The 23,216-nt window shown below is 46.7% G+C and overlaps 1 protein-coding gene across 2 annotated transcripts in view; it reads left to right on the forward strand.

The window, feature by feature from the left end:
• The window catches only part of gpc6a (glypican 6a), a 135,200-nt gene that overhangs the window by 50,426 nt on the left and 61,558 nt on the right, over positions 1-23,216 (forward strand). For both annotated transcript variants that reach the window (XM_035534931.1, XM_035534932.1), the window contains exon 3: positions 14,500-14,891. In XM_035534931.1, the coding sequence (XP_035390824.1) occupies positions 14,500-14,891 (392 nt within the window). The remainder of the gene's footprint in view (positions 1-14,499; positions 14,892-23,216) is intronic.

Genomic DNA, 23,216 nt, shown 5'->3' on the forward strand with positions numbered 1-23,216 from the left:
TTAATATTGTTTTGTTTTGTTTTGTTTTAAAGCTTCAAAGGCAGTTTTTTGTTTGTTTGTTTGTTTGGCAATAGACAGGAACAGGAAAAGCAACAGCACTGTTTGTCTGGCTTAGCTGACTGGTGAATGCTTGCAGAGTTTTGAGTAGAGGGTAGAGCTTACCTTCACGCACCTGCTCCAGGTGAGAAGGTTGGTGCACCGATAACCCCAAAGCGTCTGAACCGCCGCATCTCTGAATGCCGAGTACGGTCTAGTGATACATTCCGCTCACTATAATATATACGGCAATTGATCGGACCGAATCCCACAGAAATCGTACGCACAAGCCAGCATTAGAGAAAGCGCCATGTGGAAGCCTCCCTGAGCGGTTTAGCTAAAGGTCATGGCACCACACGGTGTGTTTTGAGAGAGACGCTCACGCCCTCGTCCGTGTTTAGGCCAGGTTGACTGACACCCCGGCGCTAGGAAACATCTGTGAATCGTTAACACAGACAACTCCTCTCAGGGCCAAAGTCTCCATTTTAAATGAGAGATTTCATTAATAACTGCCACTGTCTACTATTCATAAGCCTGGGAGAGCTGATCATCAGGAACTCTGTCGCCACGGTACAGAGTCGGTGGAATTGGCAGGCATGCTGGGGCCTGTCCATCCTCCATTAAGAGCTGATCTGATTGGCTAAAATGCAGCTGTTGGCACGTTGGGGGTGGGGCTGGGCGTGGCCTTCCACCGTCCCATGCCACCATAGTTGAGGGTTGCGTGCTAGCTGGACATTTATAATGGAGTGGCCCGGGCGCGGAATGGTCCGGCTCGGGTCACGGCACGTGCGTTTCCTTGGTAACGACCATTTCGTGCAGCATGCGATGGGCAGCGTTCAGCACGTAAACAATGAGACCGGCAGAACACAGATCTACGTTAAAGGCGTATACATTTCATACCACCACTAAGGTCTGGCTCTTTTTATAGGTGTCCCCATGTTCCTCAGTAATTCGGCCCATGAAAGACGTGGGGCCCAAAGCACAAGTGTGCCATGTTGTTCGTTCCCATGGCGACACGTGGAGGGGCAACCGCGTCAGCCCGACTAGCCATCTCGACAAGGACCAGCCGCGTGCTCCCTGGCTGGTACACACAAGCCAGACGTACCCCCTGCTCGGCTCCCAGCATGCTCTGCTCCCAAGTCACGTGACTCAGACACCAGTCAGGAGGCGCGCACGGCGACATCTGTGGCCGAGTCTTTTTTAAGCAAGATTCTCAGATTTTCCGTCTGAGCTGGCACTCCAGAGCCCCCAAGGAACCCCACCAAGTGCCAAGGAGTCACCAAATGTTCGGAAGTTTTTGGGTGAACAAATGTAAAAGCTACTTCAACTTCATCTCAATCCACTCCGCTCGAGCGGCGGGACTAAAGCGTCTGCATACTGTGCGGTATTCGCTTGAAGAGGCGCTACCTCTGTGACGGGGCGGAGTTGTCCACTTCACTCGGCACAGAAGAAGAACCCGCTCTGCTTGTCAAATATTTGACCTCTCTGCGGCAGGCGGATAAGATCGGTTCAGCTCATCAGCATTTTCAGTCAGGCGGGTCCGTCAGCGCTCTGAAGCGTGAAGTGTCAGGAATAGGGGAGGGGAGACCTACATGGAGCACCTTTTAATTTTACTGCTGCTCTTAACGTGACCTGCTCTCTGTGATCACATGATCCCACCGTTTCGCTCTCGCAGCTTAACCATACCTGGGGCTGGGGCTGAAGGGTGGAGGTTAAGGGTGGAGGTGGGAGGTGTGGAGGTGAAGGTTGGGGCTGAATGGTGGAGGTGGGAGGGGTGGAGGTGAAGCGTGGAGGTGAAGGTTGGGGCTGAATGGTGGAGGTGCGATGGTGGGGCTGAAGGGTGGAGGTGGGAGGGGTGGAGGTGAAGGTTGGGGCTGAAGGGTGGAGGTGGGATGGTGGGGCTGGAGGGTGGAGGTAACCCCGGTATGTTCAGCTGGAGTTTCCAGTAACCCACTGTACCCCACGGCCCGTTTTTGATGTCTGTTTTTCTCCTTGTAACCCCACGGGGCTGTCCGATTGGTCTGCTCACTGGGGTGAGTCAGGGCCTATTGACAGCAGGAATGTGAGGTGTCTCCTGGCACTCTGCATATCTGCACACGCCGGCGCGTTGATTAGAGCGTTCCGGCTCATCCGTCACTCCGTCGGAGCTCCACCCACCCTCCTGTCCATTCATTCCAATTATCCCAGAGACAGCCTACAGCTCCCACGTGTCCCGGTGGGACGTCCCCGTGTCGATCACATCTCAGCCTGGTGAGAGAGATCTGGGCGTGTTAAGAGGTGCGTTTACGTCCTCCCACTGTCTGTGCCGGTAAGCTCCACTTCAGGGGAGCATGGCCCACAATCCCTGTGTAATCTTCACATCCCTTCTAGTTTATTGCCTGGACAGTGGTGTTTAGACTGTGGTGTTCACACTGAACCATACATGTATTCCCCCTGTGGAACATTCCGGTCCTGCTCGTATTGAGACAGGCCTGTGGCCCCTCCCCCTCTGGGCTTTTATTCGTTAGGAGTCTTTTCCAGCTCACATGGCACCAGTTTAGAGTGCCCCCTGGTGGTCCTTCCAGAAAGCCCTCCTCGTCCTCCGCCTGGCATGTATTAACGGGGAAAACACAATCTGCATAATTGGCAGGCGTTCACGGCACACAGCTGTCATTTCCTCCACAGGTAATGAACTGCTGGCTACATCTAAACAACAACAGGGTTCGGCCGGTGTCCGGATCGCCGGCTCGCCCGGCTGCGAATCACCTCCGCTTAATGAGTCTGTGAGGTCTACAGGGATCACAGCCTCGGCTAGCAATTAGCAGATCAGGAGCAGAGGTGGGGCCGGCACCTCAGGCTCTGGGAAGTGGCCGTCAGAAATAGCAGCTACCGTGACAATGACCTCAGCAAAAGAGAGTGTGTGTGTGTGTGTGTGTGTGTGTGTACGAGTGCGAGTGTGTGTGTGTGTGTGTGTGTGTGTGCGAGTGTGTGAATGTGTGTGTGTGTGTGTGTGTGTGTGTGTGAATGTGTGTGTGTGAATGTGTGTGTGTGTGTGTGTGTGTGTGTGTGTGTGTGTGTGTATGTGTGAGTGTGAGTATGCGTGTGAGTGTGTGTGTGTGTGTGCATGTGTGTGTGAGTGAGTGAGTGTGAATGTGTGTGTGTGCAAGTGTGTGTGTGTGTGAGTGTGTGTGTGTGTGTACGAGTGCGAGTGTGTGTGAATGTTTGTGAATGTGTGTGAGTGCAAGTGTGTGAGTGTGTGTGTGTGTGTGTGTGCGAGTGTGTGAATGTGTGTGTGTGCGAGTGTGTGTGTGTGTGTGTGTGAATGTGTGTGTGAGTGTGTGTGTGTGTGTGAGAGTGTGTGAATGTGTGTGTGTGTGTGTGTGAGAGTGTGTGTGTGTATGTGTGTGTGTGTGTGTGTGTATATGTGAGTGTGAGTATGCGTGTGTATGTGTGTGTGTGTGTGTGTGCGAGTGTGTGAATGTGTGTGTGTGCGAGTGTGTGTGTGTGTGCGTGTGTGTATGTATGTATGTGTGTGTGTGTGTGTGTGTGTGTGTGTGTGTGTGTGTGAGTGGGAAAAGGGGAGATACAAAGATATAGAAAAATAGGAAATTCTGATGATGTTTAGAGATTTTGTTGGGTTCCAGTTATTTATTTAAGATGTCAAAATTCCACAGGTTTGCTGCATACACACACACACACGCACGCGCACACACACACACACACACACACACACACACACACACACACACACACACACTCACACACACACTTGCACTCACACACATTCACAAACATTCACACACACTCACACTCGTATACACACACACACACACACACACACACACACTCACACACACATTCACACACACACACACACATTTAATGAGGCCCATATTCTGTGTCATACTAACTGAATTAGAACAAATGGGGCCATTTGCTAGGTTCCTAAACCAACAGACGTCTGTCTCCAGGACGGAGGGTTAGACAGGACGGAGGGTTAGACAGGCTATCTCTGTTTATAGCCCTTCCATACTTCCTCTACTTCTCTCTCTCTCTCTTACAGTTTCTCTCTTTCTCTCTATAACTGCATCTCTCTCTCTTACTCTCTGTCTCTCATAGTCTCTCTCTCTCGCTCTCTCTCTCTGTCTCTCACAAAAATCCAAATCTGCTGTGAGGTGTGTATTTGGTGCTGCTTGTCTCTGTGTCTCCTGCACTGCACTGACTGTCTCATCTTCTCTGGACCTCCGGGGTTCTTGACGCTCTGTTCCTCTCTCCAGGTTATGGGCACTAAGTCTGTACATCGTCTTTCTTTGGAACTTCTCATTATAACCAGATTATCTGATAAACTGCATTATAACAATATAATTTATCATTCATTTAAGATGTTTCATTGATGTCATTACTAATATATTAATTTTGGTGTGTTTTCTTATTCTGAGCTCTAGTTTTGAGAGGGTGTAGTGAATTGTATTGTGAAGGTGGTGTTTTTCTTTGATGAGTCTGGGGGGGTCTGCTTGTGAGTGTTTGATGTGGTCACAGGAGTCTGGGGGGTCTGTTTGTGAGTGTTTGATATGGTCACAGGAGTCTGAGGGGTCTGCTTGTGAGTGTTTGATGTGGTCATAGGAGTCTGAACAGTCTGCTTGTGAGTGTTTGATGTGGTCATAGGAGTGTGAGGGGTCTGCTTGTGAGCGTTTGATGTGGTCACAGGAGTCTGAGGGGGTCTGTTTGTGAGTGTTTGATGTGGTCACAGGAGTGTGAGGGGTCTGCTTGTGAGCGTTTGATGTGGTCACAGGAGTCTGAGGGGGTCTGCTTGTGAGTGTTTGATGTGGTCACAGGAGTCTGAGGGGGTCTGCTTGTGAGTGTTTGATGTGGTCACAGGAGTCTGGGGGGTCTGTTTGTGAGTGTCTGATGTGGTCACGTGTGATTTATCCAGTGTTCTTCTCTCTCTCCATGTCGTGCACGTGCACATACTGAGTTACTGGAACATGAAGTGTTTTCTGTTTGAAGCATGGCTGTGATCGTTACCCACTTACGATGTCTGTTCCAGGTGTCAGGAACACGGCACGTGTGCTGCACATTAGAGAGCTTTGATTAGCATATTAGCATTTGAGCGTCTGCATTAGTCTTGGATCAGTGAGATGTGATGGTGATATATTGCAGTTAACTTTTCTGTAGCCTGACAGCTGTACTGTACTTCTGTTTCTCATCACCTGTTCTCAGGTCAGCTCTGTGTAGCGTGCTGGGGTTCTCCCTGTTAGCATCCTGGGGTTCCCTCTCTTCTCAGATCAGCTCTGCTCAATCAGTCTGACAGTACTACTCTTTTGGCCAAATGAATGTCGGTAAAGGGGCACGTGGCATGGCTGGGGTTTGAACCTGAGGCAGAAGTTCAAACCTCACTGGTTTGTCATTATACATGTCATTATACTACAGACAGCACACTACACGTCATTATACTACAGACAGCACACTGTACATGTCATTATACTACAGACAGCACACTACACATGTCATTATACTACAGACAGCACACTACACGTCATTATACTACAGACAGCACACTGTACATGTCATTATACTACAGACAGCACACTACACGTCATTATACTACAGACAGCACACTACACATGTCATTATACTACAGACAGCACACTACATGTCATTATACTACAGACAGCACACTACACATGTCATTATACTACAGACAGCACACTACACGTCATTATACTACAGACAGCACACTGTACATGTCATTATACTACAGACAGCACACTACACGTCATTATACTACAGACAGCACACTACACGTCATTATACTACAGACAGCACACTGTACATGTCATTATACTACAGACAGCACACTACACGTCATTATACTACAGACAGCACACGCCACGTCATTATATTACAGACAGCACACTATACATGTCATTATACTACAGACAGCACACTGTACATGTCATACTACAGACAGCACACTACACATGTCATTATACTACAGACAGCACACGCCACGTCATTATACTACAGACAGCACACTACACATGTCATTATACTACAGACAGCACACGACACGTCATTATACTACAGACAGCACACTACACATGTCATTATACTACAGACAGCACACTACACATGTCATTATATTACAGACAGCACACTACACATGTCGTTATACTACAGATAGCACACTACACGTCATTATACTACAGACAGCACACTACACATGTCATTATACTACAGATAGCACACTACACATGTCATACTACAGACAGCACACGCCACGTCATTATACTACAGACAGCACACTACACATGTCATTATACTACAGACAGCACACGCCACGTCATTATACTACAGACAGCACACTATACATGTCATTATACTACAGACAGCACACGCCACGTCATTATACTACAGACAGCACACTATACATGTCATTATACTACAGACAGCACACGCCACGTCATTATACTACAGACAGCACACGCCACGTCATTATACTACAGACAGCACACTACACATGTCATTATACTACAGACAGCACACGCCACGTCATTATACTACAGACAGCACACTATACATGTCATTATACTACAGACAGCACACTACACGTCATTATACTACAGACAGCACACTATACATGTCATTATACTACAGACAGCACACGCCACGTCATTATACTACAGACAGCACACTATACATGTCATTATACTACAGACAGCACACTACACATGTCATTATACTACAGACAGCACACGCCACGTCATTATACTACAGACAGCATATGCCACATGTCATTATACTACACACAGCATATGCCACATGTCATTATACTACAGACAGCACACTACACCCTGCACACTACACACTGCAGCTACACACTGCACACTGCACACTACACACTGAAGCTACACACTACACACTGCACACTACATACTACACACTACACACTGCACATTACACACTCTGTACTGTGTGCTCTGTAGGCTACATCAGGCATAGTGATAGAAAGGTCACCCCCACCCACGTCATCCGCATTAATGAGTACTGATGTCTGGCTGAAGTCTGGCATAATTTCCTTTGTGGCCCTTGCATCATTACTGGTTGCAATTGATTGGGAATGGTAAGCGGCACGAATGAGCCGGACCAAGCGGAATACCGGAGGAAGGACACAGCCGTAACGTCTGGCATCCCCTCAGTACACTTTGAGATGTTAATCCGTTTTAGTCTGTTAGTGTATTCATGAGTCACAGACACATTAGTGATGAAGTAGCATGATTTTGGATTTCTGTTTTGTGCTAATGGTCCATGTGACATGTAGGCGGTAACTGGAGGACATGTAGTTGTTCTGTACTAGGTGTTGGGAGGTGGAATCTGGCTGTGGAGGGGTGGAGCTGTCTCCATCTTAACACTGTCTCCATCTTAACATATATATACTGCATATGTTTGTGTGTGTGTGTGTGTATGTGTGTGTGTGTGTGTGTGTCACAGTGTCCTTCGTATTGTTTCCCAGCCTGAAATCCAGAACTATTGATCCTCAACTCATCTAAATCAGTCACACGTACACACACACAAACACACACACACACACACACACACACACACACACACACACACACACACACACACGCACACACATCCAGCCTCTGCAGTTATATGATGCTGACTAATTTTGGCAGCAGATATTGAAGCTCCAATCAATAGTGATAAAAAAATGCACACTTACTCTGGGAAACAGAACCCCCCCCCCGTGTGTGTCATTTCGGACACACGTCTCAGAGAACCGTGATGGACGTCTCCCTTGTGTGAGCGTAACGCTCGGCTAGTGATAGCTCTCCGGTCACTAAGAAACAGACTCCAGGCTGTCAGTCATTCTAATAGGTGACTGCCACTGTGTGCAAATCGATAACCGCAGTGCTGAAAGTTTATGGGTGTCTGTAGCCTTCAGAACATACAGCTTCTCCGTCATTGCATAGATCTCATCAGCCCAATTTGTGGTCAGATAGACCCTGTCAACCTGCCCTGTGGCGATACAGAGGCAAACAAACTTCCCTGTATTCAGATAGACCCAAGCAAACTGCCCCAGACCCAAAGAAAATGCTCCATGATCATACAGAACAACCAACCTGCCCCGGGGTCACACAAACCCAAACAACCGGCCCCGGGGTCACACAAACCCAAACAACCTGCCCCGGGGTCAAACAAACCCAAGCAATCTGCCCCGGGGTCACACAAACCCAAACAACCTGCCCCGGGGTCAGACAGACTCCAGCAGCAGGGAAAAAGTCCCATAAGAAGTCGTTGTGCTGGACGAGCTGCCAAGCTGTTCAGGACTTCCAGATCTCGAGGAAAACCATCTGGGAGCATCTAGGAATTTCTGAAAGTATCTGGGAGTGTCTGGGAGCATTTGAAAGTGTCTGGAAACATTTGGGAGTGTCTGGGAGTGTCCATGCTGAGAACTCCCGTAACAATCCAGATGTTACCCAGAGAGCCGGTGCAGGAGTGAAGGGACCAGTGTGAGCTCCAAGGTTGGAGAACATTGCCTTGTTGCTTAGACTGGGCGTGTAGACTGGGCACATAGAATGTATGTGGTAGACTGGGCGTGTAGACTGGGCTTGTAGACTGGGTATGGTAGACTGGGAGTATAGACTGGGCACACAGAATTGATGTGGTAGACTGGGTGTGTAGACTGGGCTTGTAGACTGAATGTGGTAGACAGTGTTGGTACTTCACACTCTCCAAACATCAGGGGTCTGTGTGTTCTCCACAGCAATGCTGCCCCCTGCTCAGTGAGGGAGGTGATTTGATTGCATGTGACATGTAGCTAATGGCCTTTCAAATTATTTTGCACACCCTGGATTAGCCTATGCAGGCCCGATTAATTACCCCTGCTGAGACCATCCTACCCCAGCTATGTGGTCAATTAATGACCCCTGCTGAAATCATCCTACCCCAGCTCTGTGGTCAATTAATTACCCCTGCTGAGATCATCCTACCCCAGCTGTATGGTCAAGGCGAGTGTCTGACACACAGGAGCGTCACGGATCCTTTAACACCAACGTCGTTAACCTTTCGCTGGTGGATTGAGTTTTTCCTGTTTGGTGACCTCAGGAGGTCCTTCCCTTTTAGGGGTCACCACCTGCCCAGCCTACGAGATGCCTGGTCACACGTGTCACGGGACGAGGGCGCAGGAGCCGCAGTGAGTGACGAACGGAGGATTGAGAGGCTGTTATGGGCTTCTGTTTGCTAGAAAAGGGGTTTCATTAATGCATTCAAACACATTTATGTGTGTGTGTGTGTGTGTGTGTGTGTGTGTGTGTGTGTGTGTTCAACATGACAGAAAGTGGAAAGGTTGCATTTGCATCTGTTCAGAGGCTGAAAGAGAGTTTTTATCTCTTTGACTGGAGTTCAAAAGTAAAGAAAGAGCATCCAGACACGCCCCCGGCTCCACCCCTAGCATGTCACACATCCTCTTACTCCTTCAAAAAAAGGAGGGCAAAAGACGACTGAAGTACAAACGCTCATGTTGCCGTGGAAACAAATAAAGGTACGGTGGCTAAAGTGGGCGTGTCCGTGCGAGGTTAGGTCAGAGGTGAACCATTTAATTCAGGTTTATTTCATTCAGCACGAAGGCCTGCATGTGTGTCCACTGCTGCACATCGGACGTGTCTAAGATACACACACTCAAGGTCGACCCTTACGCTGAGTAATTGATACGCAGCCGGTCTGTGGTCAGTCCCAGTCTGGTGATGGTTGTAGTGTGGACCAGACCCGTCCTTGGCTCTCTGTGTGTGTGTGTGTGTGTGAATTGCTGGAGGCCTGTTACTGCTTAAATAAATTAAAGCATAATAATGGGTCACTCAACTGCTATGAAATGGAGTGGTAGACTGGAGAGTGTGTGTGTGTGTGTGTGTGTGTGTGTTCAGTCATAAAACATAACAGTCTATATACTTGTCTTAATCTCTAGTCTTTAACAAGGTGATACCATGTTTTTTTGTGATTAGTCTGGTTTTCATAGAGACAGTCTGACGTTAGTCTGGTTGTCATGGAGTGAGTCTGACGTTAGTCTGGTTGTCATGGAGTCAGTCTGACGTTAGTCTGGTTGTCATGGAGTCAGTCTGATGTTAGTCTGGTTGTCATGGAGTCAGTCTGATGTTAGTCTGGTTGTCATGGAGTCAGTCTGACATTAGTCTGGTTGTCATGGAGTCAGTCTGATGTTAGTCTGGTTGTCATGGAGTGAGTCTGATGTTAGTCTGGTTGTCATGGAGTCAGTCTGATGTTAGTCTGGTTGTCATGGAGTCAGTCTGATGTTAGTTTGGTTGTCATGGAGTCAGTCTGATGTTAGTCTGGTTGTCATGGAGTCAGTCTGACATTAGTCTGGTTGTCATGGAGTGAGTCTGATGTTAGTCTGGTTGTCATGGAGTCAGTCTGACATTAGTCTGGTTGTCATGGAGTCAGTCTGACGTTAGTCTGGTTGTCATGGAGTGAGTCTGATGTTAGTCTGGTTGTCATGGAGTCAGTCTGATGTTAGTCTGGTTGTCATGGAGTCAGTCTGATGTTAGTTTGGTTGTCATGGAGTCAGTCTGATGTTAGTCTGGTTGTCATGGAGTCAGTCTGACATTAGTCTGGTTGTCATGGAGTGAGTCTGATGTTAGTCTGGTTGTCATAGAGTCAGTCTGACATTAGTCTGGTTGTCATGGAGTCAGTCTGATGTTAGTTTGGTTGTCATGGAGTCAGTCTGATGTTAGTCTGGTTGTCATGGAGTCAGTCTGACATTAGTCTGGTTGTCATGGAGTGAGTCTGATGTTAGTCTGGTTGTCATGGAGTCAGTCTGACATTAGTCTGGTTGTCATGGAGTCAGTCTGACGTTAGTCTGGTTGTCATGGAGTCAGTCTGATGTTAGTTTGGTTGTCATGGCTGTAAAGTGTTTTTATTATTCTGTGTTGCTGGATTGCAACCGCAGTCCATCGGGTCTAAAACGGTGAAGTCAGGGAGCAAACTGCTATTTTACTGGTAGGGGAACTGGCTAAAAACAACAGCAAGTCCATGCTGTGGCACCTTCCCTCGGTGGGCGAGAGCTTTAATTTGGTAACTCCTCTGCTCAGCTTCCCCCGAGGAAGATAAGCTGCTGCTTCCAGACCTGTTTGGAGACCGGCCTTCTCCTGTGAGTTCTGCCTTGTTCCGGATCAGTGAATTTTTCCTTGTCACTTTCACCCTCGGCTGGCTCGTTACCTGGAGTAATGCAAACCTGCTTACTGACTTTGTTTTTTGTGGGAAAAAATGGCCTTGGATCCTGCTCTTTGCCTGACTGCACTTACAAAGAGCAAGTGTATATTTAGTAGGAAGGTAATTGTCTTGGTGATGTTACTGTGGCCCCAGACCACATGATTGCGCATGTAATTTCGTTTTAGAAAAATCGTTTGACTGAAACAGAACGTTATGTCTTTGTAGTCATTAAGGCTAATTTAGATAAGGCTGTTTGGGGCAGTTTTCCTTCACCTGCGCAAGAGCTTTCGTGTAGTTTATCATTGCGTACAGGCTTTCGAGCTTCTATAAATATACAAAACGGAATAAATCGTATTTATCCTGTTGTCTAAAGCTTCCACTACTGGAGTTCTGCATAGCTTCATTTTAGGACTATGTTTATTCGGTTTATACAATATTATTATTATTATTCTTATTATTATCTGTCAGTATGTACTAGTGTTTAGGTAATGCTTTGATGTTTAGGTATTTGTATTCTAAAAAGTCTCAAACATTCTTTACTGTGTGTCGTGTGTGCCCCATGCACGTACAAGAGCCGTGGAGTCTCTTTTCAAACAGGATATTGAATATTTTAACAGGAAATGAGATTACCTGCCCTGCTGCATTCATATTCTCATAACATCATAATCTGAATGTCATATACTCATAATATGAACATCATATTCTCATAACATCATAATATGAATGTCATATAGTCATAATCTGAACACGTCATACTCTCATAACATCATAATATGAATGTCATATAGTCATAATCTGAAAATGTCATATTCTCATAACATCATAATATGAATGTCATATAGTCATAATATGAACGTCATTTTCTCATAACATCATAATATGAATGTCATATAGTCATAATCTGAAAATGTCATATTCTCATATCATAATCTGAATGTCATATAGTCATAATACGAACGTCATACTCTCATTACATCATAATATGAATGTCATATAGTCATAATCTGAACATGTCATATTCTCATAACATCACAATCTGAATGTCATATAGTCATAATCTGAAAATGTCATATTCTTATAACATCATAATCTGAATGTCATACTCTCATAACATCATAATCTGAATGTCATATACTCATAATCTGAACGCCATTTTCTCATAACATCATAATCTGAATGTCATATAGTCATAATCTGAAAATGTCCTATTCTCATAACAGGACATGGATAATTGATCTTTAATCTGGAGCCCTAATCTTCCAGGTTGTACATATGTGATGTGTAGGTAGTGTGAACACACCTTGGATCCAGTCGTCATGGTGACCATCTTCAAGGCACAGCTTCATGGGCTGGACCGATTGAACATTCAGGCAAAGGGGAAGCTGTTTCAGGATCGCCAGGAGATTACGCTTTTCCCATTTAATGGCGCGTCCGTATGACTAACAAGCTGTCCGGGCTCCAGAGCGCGCAAAGACCACTGCGTTCCTCGGCCTCTGTTCGCTGGTTTAATGCTGGATAACAATCTCACCGGCGGCGGGTCCCGGGAGTTTCCGCATGCGCGTGACTCAGGAAATGTACGAGGTGCACTGCAGGCAGATGAGAGGAAGTGGAACACGTGTAGTGTCACAGTGCTGGCCTGTCCCGTGTTTACTGGTTAATTGCTTCTGTTCCACTGCCTGCTGGGAATTTGGGCGCAACAAGGCATGGCTTGATGAGCTGCCTCTGGGTTGTGTGTGTGTGTGTGTGTGTGTGTGTGTCTGTGTCCAACACCAAAACAGACAAAATGCTTGCAGTGCCAAGCAGACTGAAACCGATCACTGTGAAGTTAATTCAGCAGAAATCACTGTTCATATGGAGGAACTCTCCCTCACACACACATACACACACACTATGAAAGTTACATGCACATAATGAAATCCACTTGCACAGAGAGTAGAGGAGAAGTGCTTTGGAGCTAACAGGGTAGGTTGGGTTAGGGTTAGATTTAGAGTTAGGGTTAGGGTTAGAGTTAGAGTTAGGGTTAGAGTTAGAGTTAGATTTAGAGTTAGGGTTAGAGTTAGATTTAGAGTTAGGGTTAGGGTTAGAGTTAGGGTTAGGGTTAGAGTTAGATTTAGAGTTAGAGTTAGGGTTAGGGTTAGAGTTAGAGTTAGAGTTAGGGTTAGGGTTAGAGTTAGGGTTACAGTTAGAGTTAGAGTTAGGGTTAGGGTTAGGGTTAGAGTTAGGGTTAGGGTTAGGGTTAGAGTTAGGGTTAGAGTTAGAGTTAGGGTTAAGGTTAGGGTTAGGGTTAGAGTTAGAGTTAGGGTTAGGGTTAGAGTTAGGGTTACAGTTAGATTTAGAGTTAGGGTTAGGGTTAGAGTTAGGGTTAGGGTTAGAGTTAGAGTTAGGGTTAGGGTTAGAGTTAGGGTTACAGTTAGGGTTAGAGTTAGAGTTAGGGTTAGGGTTTAGGGGTTAGGGTTTAGGGGTTACGGTTTAGGGGTTACGGTTTAGGGGTCAGGTTAGGGTTAGGGTTTAGGTTTAGGGTTAGAGTTAGGGTTAGAGTTGGGGTTAGGGTTAAGGTTAGAGTTAGAGTTAGGGTTAGAGTTAGAGTTAGGGTTTAGGGGTTACGGTTTAGGGGGTAGGGGTAGGGTTAGGGTTAGGGTTAGGATTAGGGTTTAGTGTTAGGGTTTAGGGTTAGAGTTAGGGTTAGGGTTTAGGGGTTAGAGTTTAGGGTTAGGGTTAAAGTTGGGTTTAGGGTTAGCATTAGGGTTAGGGTTAAGGTTTAGGGATTAGGGTTGGGGTTAGGGTTAGCATTAGGGTTAGGGTTAGGGTTTAGAGGTTAGGGTTTAGGGGTTAGGGTAAGGTTTAGCATTAGGGTCAGGGTTAGCGTTAGGTTTAGGGTTAAGGTTTAGGGGTTAGGGTTTAGCATTAGAGTTTTGGGTTTAGGGTTGTATAGCTGGAGCTGTGTTGTGTCTATATGACTATCTAAGGTTCTTGAGTATGATTAGGGTTTAGGATTAGGGTTAGGTTTTAGGGCTTGGGTTTAGGGTTAGGGTTAGGGTTAAGGGTTAGGGTTAGGGTTTAGGGTTGTATAGCTGGAGCTATGTTGTGTCTGTATGACTATCTAAGGCTCTTGAGTATGAATTAGGGTTAGGATTTATGGTTAGGGTTAGAGTTTAGGGTTAGGGTTATGAATGCTATACTTCAACATCCTGTTTTAGGAAAACGTCTGATTTGCTGCTTAAAATAAGATTCACTCACCTCCCCACTTTGTCTCTCTAGAATTCTTCCTGGAGTTGCTGGACAACTCGGAAAAGTCCCTGAACGACATGTTTGTGCGCACCTACGGCAAGCTGTACACGCACAACTCTGAGATCTTCGAGGACCTTTTTTCTGAGCTGAAGCGCTACTACACGGGCGGCAACGTGAACCTGGAGGAGATGCTGAACGACTTCTGGTCGCGTCTTCTGGAGAGGGTGTTCCAGCTGCTCAACTCCCAGTACACCTTCGGCGACGACTACCTGGAGTGCATCAGCAAGTACGCCGACCAGCTGAAGCCCTTTGGAGACGCACCACACAAGCTGAAGGCCCAGGTGACGCGCGCTTTTGTCGCTGCGCGTACCTTCGTCCAGGGTCTCATGGTGGGCCGCGAGGTGGCCAATCGGGTGTCCAAGGTGAGTCTGAGTTCAGGTCCCCTCATCTCCCTCTGTCCGTCTAGACACCCTGGCTGGCCGGCTGTCTGTTCGCAGTTCTCTCTGTCTGAGTCTTTGTCTCTTTGCCTGTCTCCATGTCTGTCTGTCTGTCTGTCTGTCTGTCTTTTTGAGACTTTGTCTCTCCATTTCTCTGCCTTTCTCCATGTCTCTGTATGTGTCTTTCTGTCATAGATTTGATTCTCAGGCAGCTCACGCACACACACACCCACACACACACACATGCACGCATGCACGCACGCACACACACACACACACACACACACACACACACACACACACTGTCATACTGATATATGTCATACATTCCAGCGTTCCTCCGGATGACAGCACCTGCTAAATGTTGAAAATGTGGTTTCAGTGGTGAACACGTCCCTACAGCAGACTGGTAGATGTCGGAGTTAATCCAGACAAGCGATACCCAGCATGCTCTACTGCAGAACTGCCGTGCGTGCGCTGAAACCAGCCGGGGTTCACGGTGTCGACTTTGATCTGAAATCGCGGCTTTAATATTTTCAGCGTTTGTTATTGAAACGCATCTATCACACAATCACATGAACCGCCTGAAACCGAGTACGCGAGTTCGGCTCTCTGCCGGTGTCCGTCCGGTCCAGGCCAGTTTGCGCCGGCATCGGCCGGTGACGGGCGGCGGTCCCTTTAATGTGACGGCCCGTGTCACGCCGCTCCCGGCCGGGCGGAGCAGAGAAGATGAAAGGAGAAGCGAACTCGTGCCAGGCTGCTCTCAACCCCCCAGTGCGCCATCCTCTCCGTAGGCATGGGGCTTGCTGGGAAAATGAAATGCGGAGATCAGTGGTTATTTCCAGTTTGTTATAGTGGCGGATTTAACAAAAAATAGCCCGGCACAAAAAACAAAACTAGACAGCCAACCCCCAACCCCACCTTCTCTCCGGAACAGCCGTATGACACGTGGGTAAGGAATTCGATTTTACACATTTTTTCCCCCCTTGAGATCTTGACATTGCAGCGTAAAGGCTTGTCTGTCAAAACAGAAAAACAATTAGCCTCATGTCACAGTGAACGTTTCTCCGCCCCGCCCTCTAGGCCAGGCCTGCTGCTGGGTGTAGCCACAGAGGCCACGCCCACCCCCCAGTTCATCACATGGCCCTGATGTGAGCTCTGGATGAGGAGTTTTGTGTTACGGCACCGCCTCGTCTCCCGGGAGCCTGAGCGAGGAGATGAGCTGTGGGTGGGGCAGGACTCACCCGATCAGACGTGACCTTTGTCCCGCGGCGATCGTTCGCGGCGGAGGGCAGAAGTAGAGGGCCTCCTCATCAAAGAAAGCAGACTACAGTCGCGCTTGGCCACAGCCGCTGCTAAGCTATTAGCAGGTGTCTTTGAGGGAGGCTAATTACTCAGAATCTCCTCGTGGAGATGGGGACGCCCGCCTTAGTTCTGGTCGTCGGCCTGACAACAGAAAGTGCTGGAGTAGTAGATTTTTCCGTGGCATCACAGAACATGGGTTTAGAAAACTGGACGAGGGAGTGTGGATCACCTACAGGTTACGTGACTGTGTGTTCACACACCTACAGGCTGCGTGACTGTGTGTTCACACACCTACAGGCTACGTGACTGTGTTCACACACCTACAGGCTGCGTGACTGTGTGTTCACACACCTACAGGTTACGTGACTGTGTGTTCACACACCTACAGGCTACGTGACTGTGTTCACACACCTACAGGCTACGTGACTGTGTTCACACACCTACAGGCTACGTGACTGTGTGTTCAGACACCTACAGGCTACGTGACTGTGTTCGCACACCTACAGGCTACGTGACTGTGTGTTCACACACCTACAGGCTACGTGACTGTGTGTTCAGACACCTACAGGCTACGTGACTGTGTTCACACACCTACAGGCTACGTGACTGTGTGTTCACACACCTACAGGCTACGTGACTGTGTGTTCAGACACCTACAGGCTACGTGACTGTGTGTTCACACACCTACAGGCTACGTGACTGTGTGTTCACACACCTACAGGCTACGTGACTGTGTGTTCACACACCTACAGGTTACGTGACTGTGTGTTCACACACCTACAGGTTACGTGACTGTGTGTTCACACACCTACAGGCTACGTGACTGTGTGTTCACACACCTACAGGCTGCGTGACTGTGTGTTCACACACCTACAGGCTACGTGACTGTGTGTTCACACACCTACAGGCTACGTGACTGTGTGTTCACACACCTACAGGCTACGTGACTGTGTGTTCACACACCTACAGGTTACGTGACTGTGTGTTCACACACCTACAGGTTACGTGACTGTGTGTTCACACACCTACAGGCTACGTGACTGTGTTCACACACCTACAGGCTACGTGACTGTGTTCACACACGTACAGGCTACGTGACTGTGTGTTCACACACGTACAGGCTGCGTGACTGTGTGTTCACACACCTACAGGTTACGTGACTGTGTGTTCACACACCTACAGGCTGCGTGACTGTGTTCACACACCTACAGGCTACGTGACTGTGTGTTCAGACACGTACAGGCTACGTGACTGTGTGTTCAGACACCTACAGGCTGCGTGACTGTGTGTTCACACACCTATAGGCTACGTGACTGTGTGTTCACACACCTACAGGCTGCGTGACTGTGTTCACACACCTACAGGCTACGTGACTGTGTGTTCAGACACGTACAGGCTACGTGACTGTGTGTTCACACACCTACAGGCTATGTGACTGTGTGTTCACACACCTACAGGCTACGTGACTGTGTTCACACACCTACAGGCTACGTGACTGTGTGTTCAGACACCTACAGGCTACGTGACTGTGTTCGCACACCTACAGGCTACGTGACTGTGTGTTCACACACCTACAGGCTACGTGACTGTGTGTTCAGACACCTACAGGCTACGTGACTGTGTTCACACACCTACAGGCTACGTGACTGTGTGTTCAGACACCTACAGGCTACGTGACTGTGTGTTCACACACCTACAGGCTACGTGACTGTGTGTTCACACACCTACAGGCTACATGACTGTGTGTTCACACACCTACAGGCTACGTGACTGTGTGTTCACACACCTACAGGTTACGTGACTGTGTGTTCACACACCTACAGGTTACGTGACTGTGTGTTCACACACCTACAGGCTACGTGACTGTGTTCACACACCTACAGGCTACGTGACTGTGTTCACACGTACAGGCTACGTGACTGTGTGTTCACACACGTACAGGCTGCGTGACTGTGTGTTCACACACCTACAGGTTACGTGACTGTGTGTTCACACACCTACAGGCTGCGTGACTGTGTTCACACACCTACAGGCTACGTGACTGTGTGTTCAGACACGTACAGGCTACGTGACTGTGTGTTCACACACCTACAGGCTATGTGACTGTGTGTTCACACACCTACAGGCTACGTGACTGTGTGTTCACACACCTACAGGCTGCGTGTTTGCGTGTTCACACACCTCCAGACATCTGACCTCTTCCTGAGTGAAAAATCAACACTTTGTGTTTTATTTTATTCGTCATAACATGCTAGTTTCCCTACGGAGTTATCGTACAGTGTAAGTGTGTATTAATCCCACGTTAATCCCGTGTTAGTAAAACCCAGAGGTTACTCTGACCATCTTTACCATATGTTCACTGTGGACCTGGACTTCGTAAGTGTGGGTGAGTGGGGAGTTTGTGATAATGTGGAGTTTGTCTGATAATGGCCCAGTTTGCAGATGCACACAGTTGCCGTTTCCACTCCTAGGTGACAAAGCAGCAGAGTGTGTGTGTGTGTGTGTGTGTTTTGTGTCTATGGCTCTGTTTGTGTGTGTGTGTGTGTGTGTGTGTGTGTGTGAGTGTGTTTTGTTTCTTTGTGTGTGTGTGTGTGTGTTTGTATGTGTGTGTTTGTTTTGATTCTGTGTGTGGTGTGTGTGTGTGTGTGTGTGTGTGTGTGTGTGTGTGTGTGTGTGTGGCTCTGTTTGTGTGTGTGTGTGTGTGTGTGTGTGTGGCTCTGTTTGTGTGTGTGGTGTGTGTGTGTGTGTGTGTGTGTGTGGCTCTGTTTGTGTGTGTGTGTGTGTGTGTGTGTGTGTGTGTGTGAGTGTGCTTTGTTTCTTTGTGCATGTGCGTGTGTGTGTGTGTGTGTGTTTTATGTCTGTGGCTCTGTTTGTGTGTGTGTGTGTGAGTGTGTTTTGTTTCTTTGTGTGTGTGTGTTTGTTTTGATTCTGTGTGTGTGTGTGTGTGTGTGTGGGACCAGCTCATATAAGACTAATTACACTCCCATCGCTCCAGTTGGTGGGGTCATATGAATTAGTATAATCTATTCCGTTGCCAAAGCCATCAGAATGTGTTTGGGCTTCATACGGTTATCCATAATATAACCCTAACTCTAACTCTAACTCTAACCCTAACTCTAACTCTAACTCTAACTCTAACTCTAACTCTAACTCTAACCCTAACTCTAACTCTAACTCTAACCCTAACCCTAACTCTAACTCTAACCCTAACCCTAACCCTAACCCTAACTCTAACTCTAACCCTAACCCTAACTCTAACCCTAACTAACTCTAACTCTAACCCTAACCCTAACCCTAACCCTAACTCTAACTCTAACTCTAACCCTAACCCTAACTCTAACTCTAACCCTAACTAACTCTAACTCTAACCCTAACCCTAACCCTAACCCTAACTCTAACTCTAACTCTAACCCTAACCCTAACCCTAACTCTAACTCTAACTCTAACCTTAACTCTAACGCTAACCCTAACCCTAACTCTAACTCTAACTCTAACCCTAATCCATCCTGCCTGTACGGGTTCATCATTTTGTCTTTTCATTCCAAGTCACATGATGATGAATATAAAATAATTTGAGGTAAAATTACTGTGTGGAAGGACCAGAGGGGCAATTTTCATGGTGAGGGGCAACCGGAGTGTGACGGGTGGCCATCCGCTGCCCTAACCCTCCTTGATCCGGAGAGAATGGATCACATGACTACGGCGGGACTACCTGTTATTCCCAGGGATTTATCCTGCTATGTTTCTAAAGGACTACAAGGGAAAACTTGGGAAGATTGGGGAATTCTTGTTCTGTGATGCAGCAGGTGTGTCACGTAAAGATCGGCCAGACCGATGGCTGGGGAACGCTGGGATAGGTGTGGTTTAACTCAGTTGGGGAACGCTGGGATAGGTGGGGTTTAATTCTGCTGGGGAATGCTGGGATAGGCGGGGTTTAACTCGGCTGGGGTTAGCCTTACACTTCTATAATCTTAGAAGACCAGTCCCTATGTTGTGTTGGAGCTCTGCCCAGCTGACCCTCTAAGCCCCTCCCCCCAGGCAGGCACAGAGACGTCTGAAAGGGCAGCCAAACTAACCCCGCGGACCATGATTGGAGAAAGAGCCGAGTTCTCTTTCAGTGACCAGCTGGGAGTTTCTCCGTGCCTCCATTAGCCAGAGAGTGGGTGCTGAAAAAGACTCGGTTTCCCTGTTTAGCAGCAGGTCCATGGATCTGGACATCTGTCCCGAGCCTAGAAGATGCGCGCCCGACGGCCAGCCCCTGTCTGAAACCTCAGAGTGTTTGGGAGATTGAATTACCCGGCGCTGGGCTGAGAGGAGGCGCAGAGAGGAGGTGTCTGACGTGCTGGCCGGCTCATTATCACAGGGGGGTCGGGGGCTGTCTGCCAGCCCGGGGAGGGGCCCGTCTGTTTTTACCTGGAGCCTCGGAGCTGCTGTCATCACTCTCGCTAAGTTACAGTTGACCCTTTGCATTATGGGGCTTGGGGGAGGACACTTGGGTTCACAGCAGGGCTTTGATCTGGGGGCTCACTGTGAGTGTCAGGTTAGTGCCATACGACCCACACACACACACACACACACACACACAACGATGCAGCACAGCATAGCCAGGAGACAGAGGACTAACCTTGGGTTGCTTTAAGTGTGTGTGTGGGCGGGGTTAGGGTTAGGTGTGTATACACCAGTACAGTGTGGCCTGCCAAGAACCAAACAGATAATCATTTAGTATGATGCAGTCAAGACAACTTGGACTGCCATAATGGGAACTGGCTTGACTAGGACTGGTTAACTGGGACTGGATTAAATGGGAGTGGCATGACTGGAACTGGCTTGACTGGGACTGGTTTAACTTGGACAGGCTTGACTGGGACTGACATAACTGGGATTGACATAACTGGGACTGGTTTAACTGGGACTGTTTTAAGTGGGACTGACATAACTGAGATTGGGTAAACTGGGACTGGTTTGGTTGGACCTGGCTTGGAGCAATACATTTGATGACATGAAGGCTAACCATTAATGACATTTTTTTTCATATTGTTAAAGAATTCTTGAAAATACAAATGAGGACAAAACCCACATTATTTTCACTTCTGTCAGTGACGTCCTTCCCACATAGGTAATTAATATGGTAATGATATGTAAATTAATGCTATAAGTTATTAATATAATAATGATATATAAATTAATGCTATATGTTATTAATATAATAATAATGATATATAAATTCATGTTATATGTTATTTATATAATAGTGATATATAAATTAATGCTATATGTTATTAATATTATAATAATGACATATAAATTAATGCTATATGTTTTTAATATAATAATGATATATAAATTAATGCCATATGGTATTAATATAATAATAATGACATATAAATTAGTGCTATTTATTATCAATATAATAATAGTGATATATAAATTAATGCTATATGTTATTAATTATAATAATTATATATAAATTAATGCTATCTATATCTATCTATCTATCTATCTATCTATCTATCTATCTATCTATCTATCTATCTATATATATATATATATATATATATATATATATATATATATATATATATGTGTGTGTGTGTGTGTGTGTGTGTGTGTGTTATTAAGCTATATGTTATTAAGCTAATAATAATTCTATATATACATTTATGCTATATATTACTAATATAATAATAATTATTTATAACTTAATGCTATGTTATTCTATTCCTGTGCTTTTTGTCTTATTGGTCTAATGTGTGTGTGTGTGTTTCTGTCTTTGTGTGTTGCGGTTTGTTACGGTGTGTGGTAACACACACACTCCAGCACTATAGGGTATATCCATGCTCTTTTTAGTGTGTTACAGTGTGTTATGGTGTGTATATCGATTCTTAGTATGTCATGGTGTGTTACAGTGTGTATATCGGTTCTTAGTGTGTTACAGTGTGTTACAGTGTGTATAATGGTTCTTAGTGTGTTACGGTATGTATATCGGTTCTTAGTGTGTTACGGTGTGTTACAGTGTGTGTATCGGTGCTGTTCTTAGTGTGTTACGGTGTGTGTATTGGTGCTGTTCTTAGTGTGTTACGGTGTGTTATGGTGTGTGTATTGGTGCTGTTCTTAGTGTGTTACGGTGTGTTACGGTGTGTGTATTGGTGCTGTTCTTAGTGTGTTACGGTGTGTTATGGTGTGTGTATTGGTGCTGTTCTTAGTGTGTTACGGTGTGTGTATTGGTGCTGTTCTTAGTGTGTTACGGTGTGTTATGGTGTGTGTATTGGTGCTGTTCTTAGTGTGTTACAGTGTGTTACAGTGTGTGTATTGGTGCTGTTCTTAGTGTGTTACGGTGTGTTATGGTGTGTGTATTGGTGCTGTTCTTAGTGTGTTACGGTGTGTTACGGTGTGTGTATTGGTGCTGTTCTTAGTGTGTTACGGTGTGTGTATTGGTGCTGTTCTTAGTGTGTTACGGTGTGTGTATTGGTGCTCTCCTGTCCGTATTATTTCTGCTCATCAGTCCGACGCTACTACCATATGCGGCTGTGGTTGTCATGACGACCCCGTCTGGCCAGCCCAAAGCTTTGTTTGACGTCTGTGTTCCCGGACCTTTTTCCGGGTGGTGCCTTTGAAGTCTCCTGCTGTCCTGCAGGTCAGGTCAGGGCTTTGTTGGGCTTTACTCCATGCTGCGAGGTGGAGACAGGGACCCTGGGCTCCCATGGTCACACCCAGACCCCTGACCTGGAGAAACTGCCGGCTTTTTCAGCTCAGCACGTTGGCGGGAGGTTTTCAACTTCACGCCCAGGCTCAGAAAAGCCATAGATGCAGGTGAGGTGTCAGGATATTCAGTATATGTCAGGAATATTCCGTATATGTCAGGATATTTAGTATATTTCAGGAATATTCAGTATTTGTCAGGATATTCAGTATATGTGATGAATAGTCAGTATATGGCAGGATATTCAGTATATTTCAGGAATATTCAGTATATGACAGGATATTCAGTATATGTCAGGATATTCA

Source organism: Electrophorus electricus, chromosome 16, assembly GCF_013358815.1.
Source record: "Electrophorus electricus isolate fEleEle1 chromosome 16, fEleEle1.pri, whole genome shotgun sequence".
Classification (NCBI taxonomy): Eukaryota; Metazoa; Chordata; class Actinopteri; order Gymnotiformes; family Gymnotidae; genus Electrophorus; species Electrophorus electricus.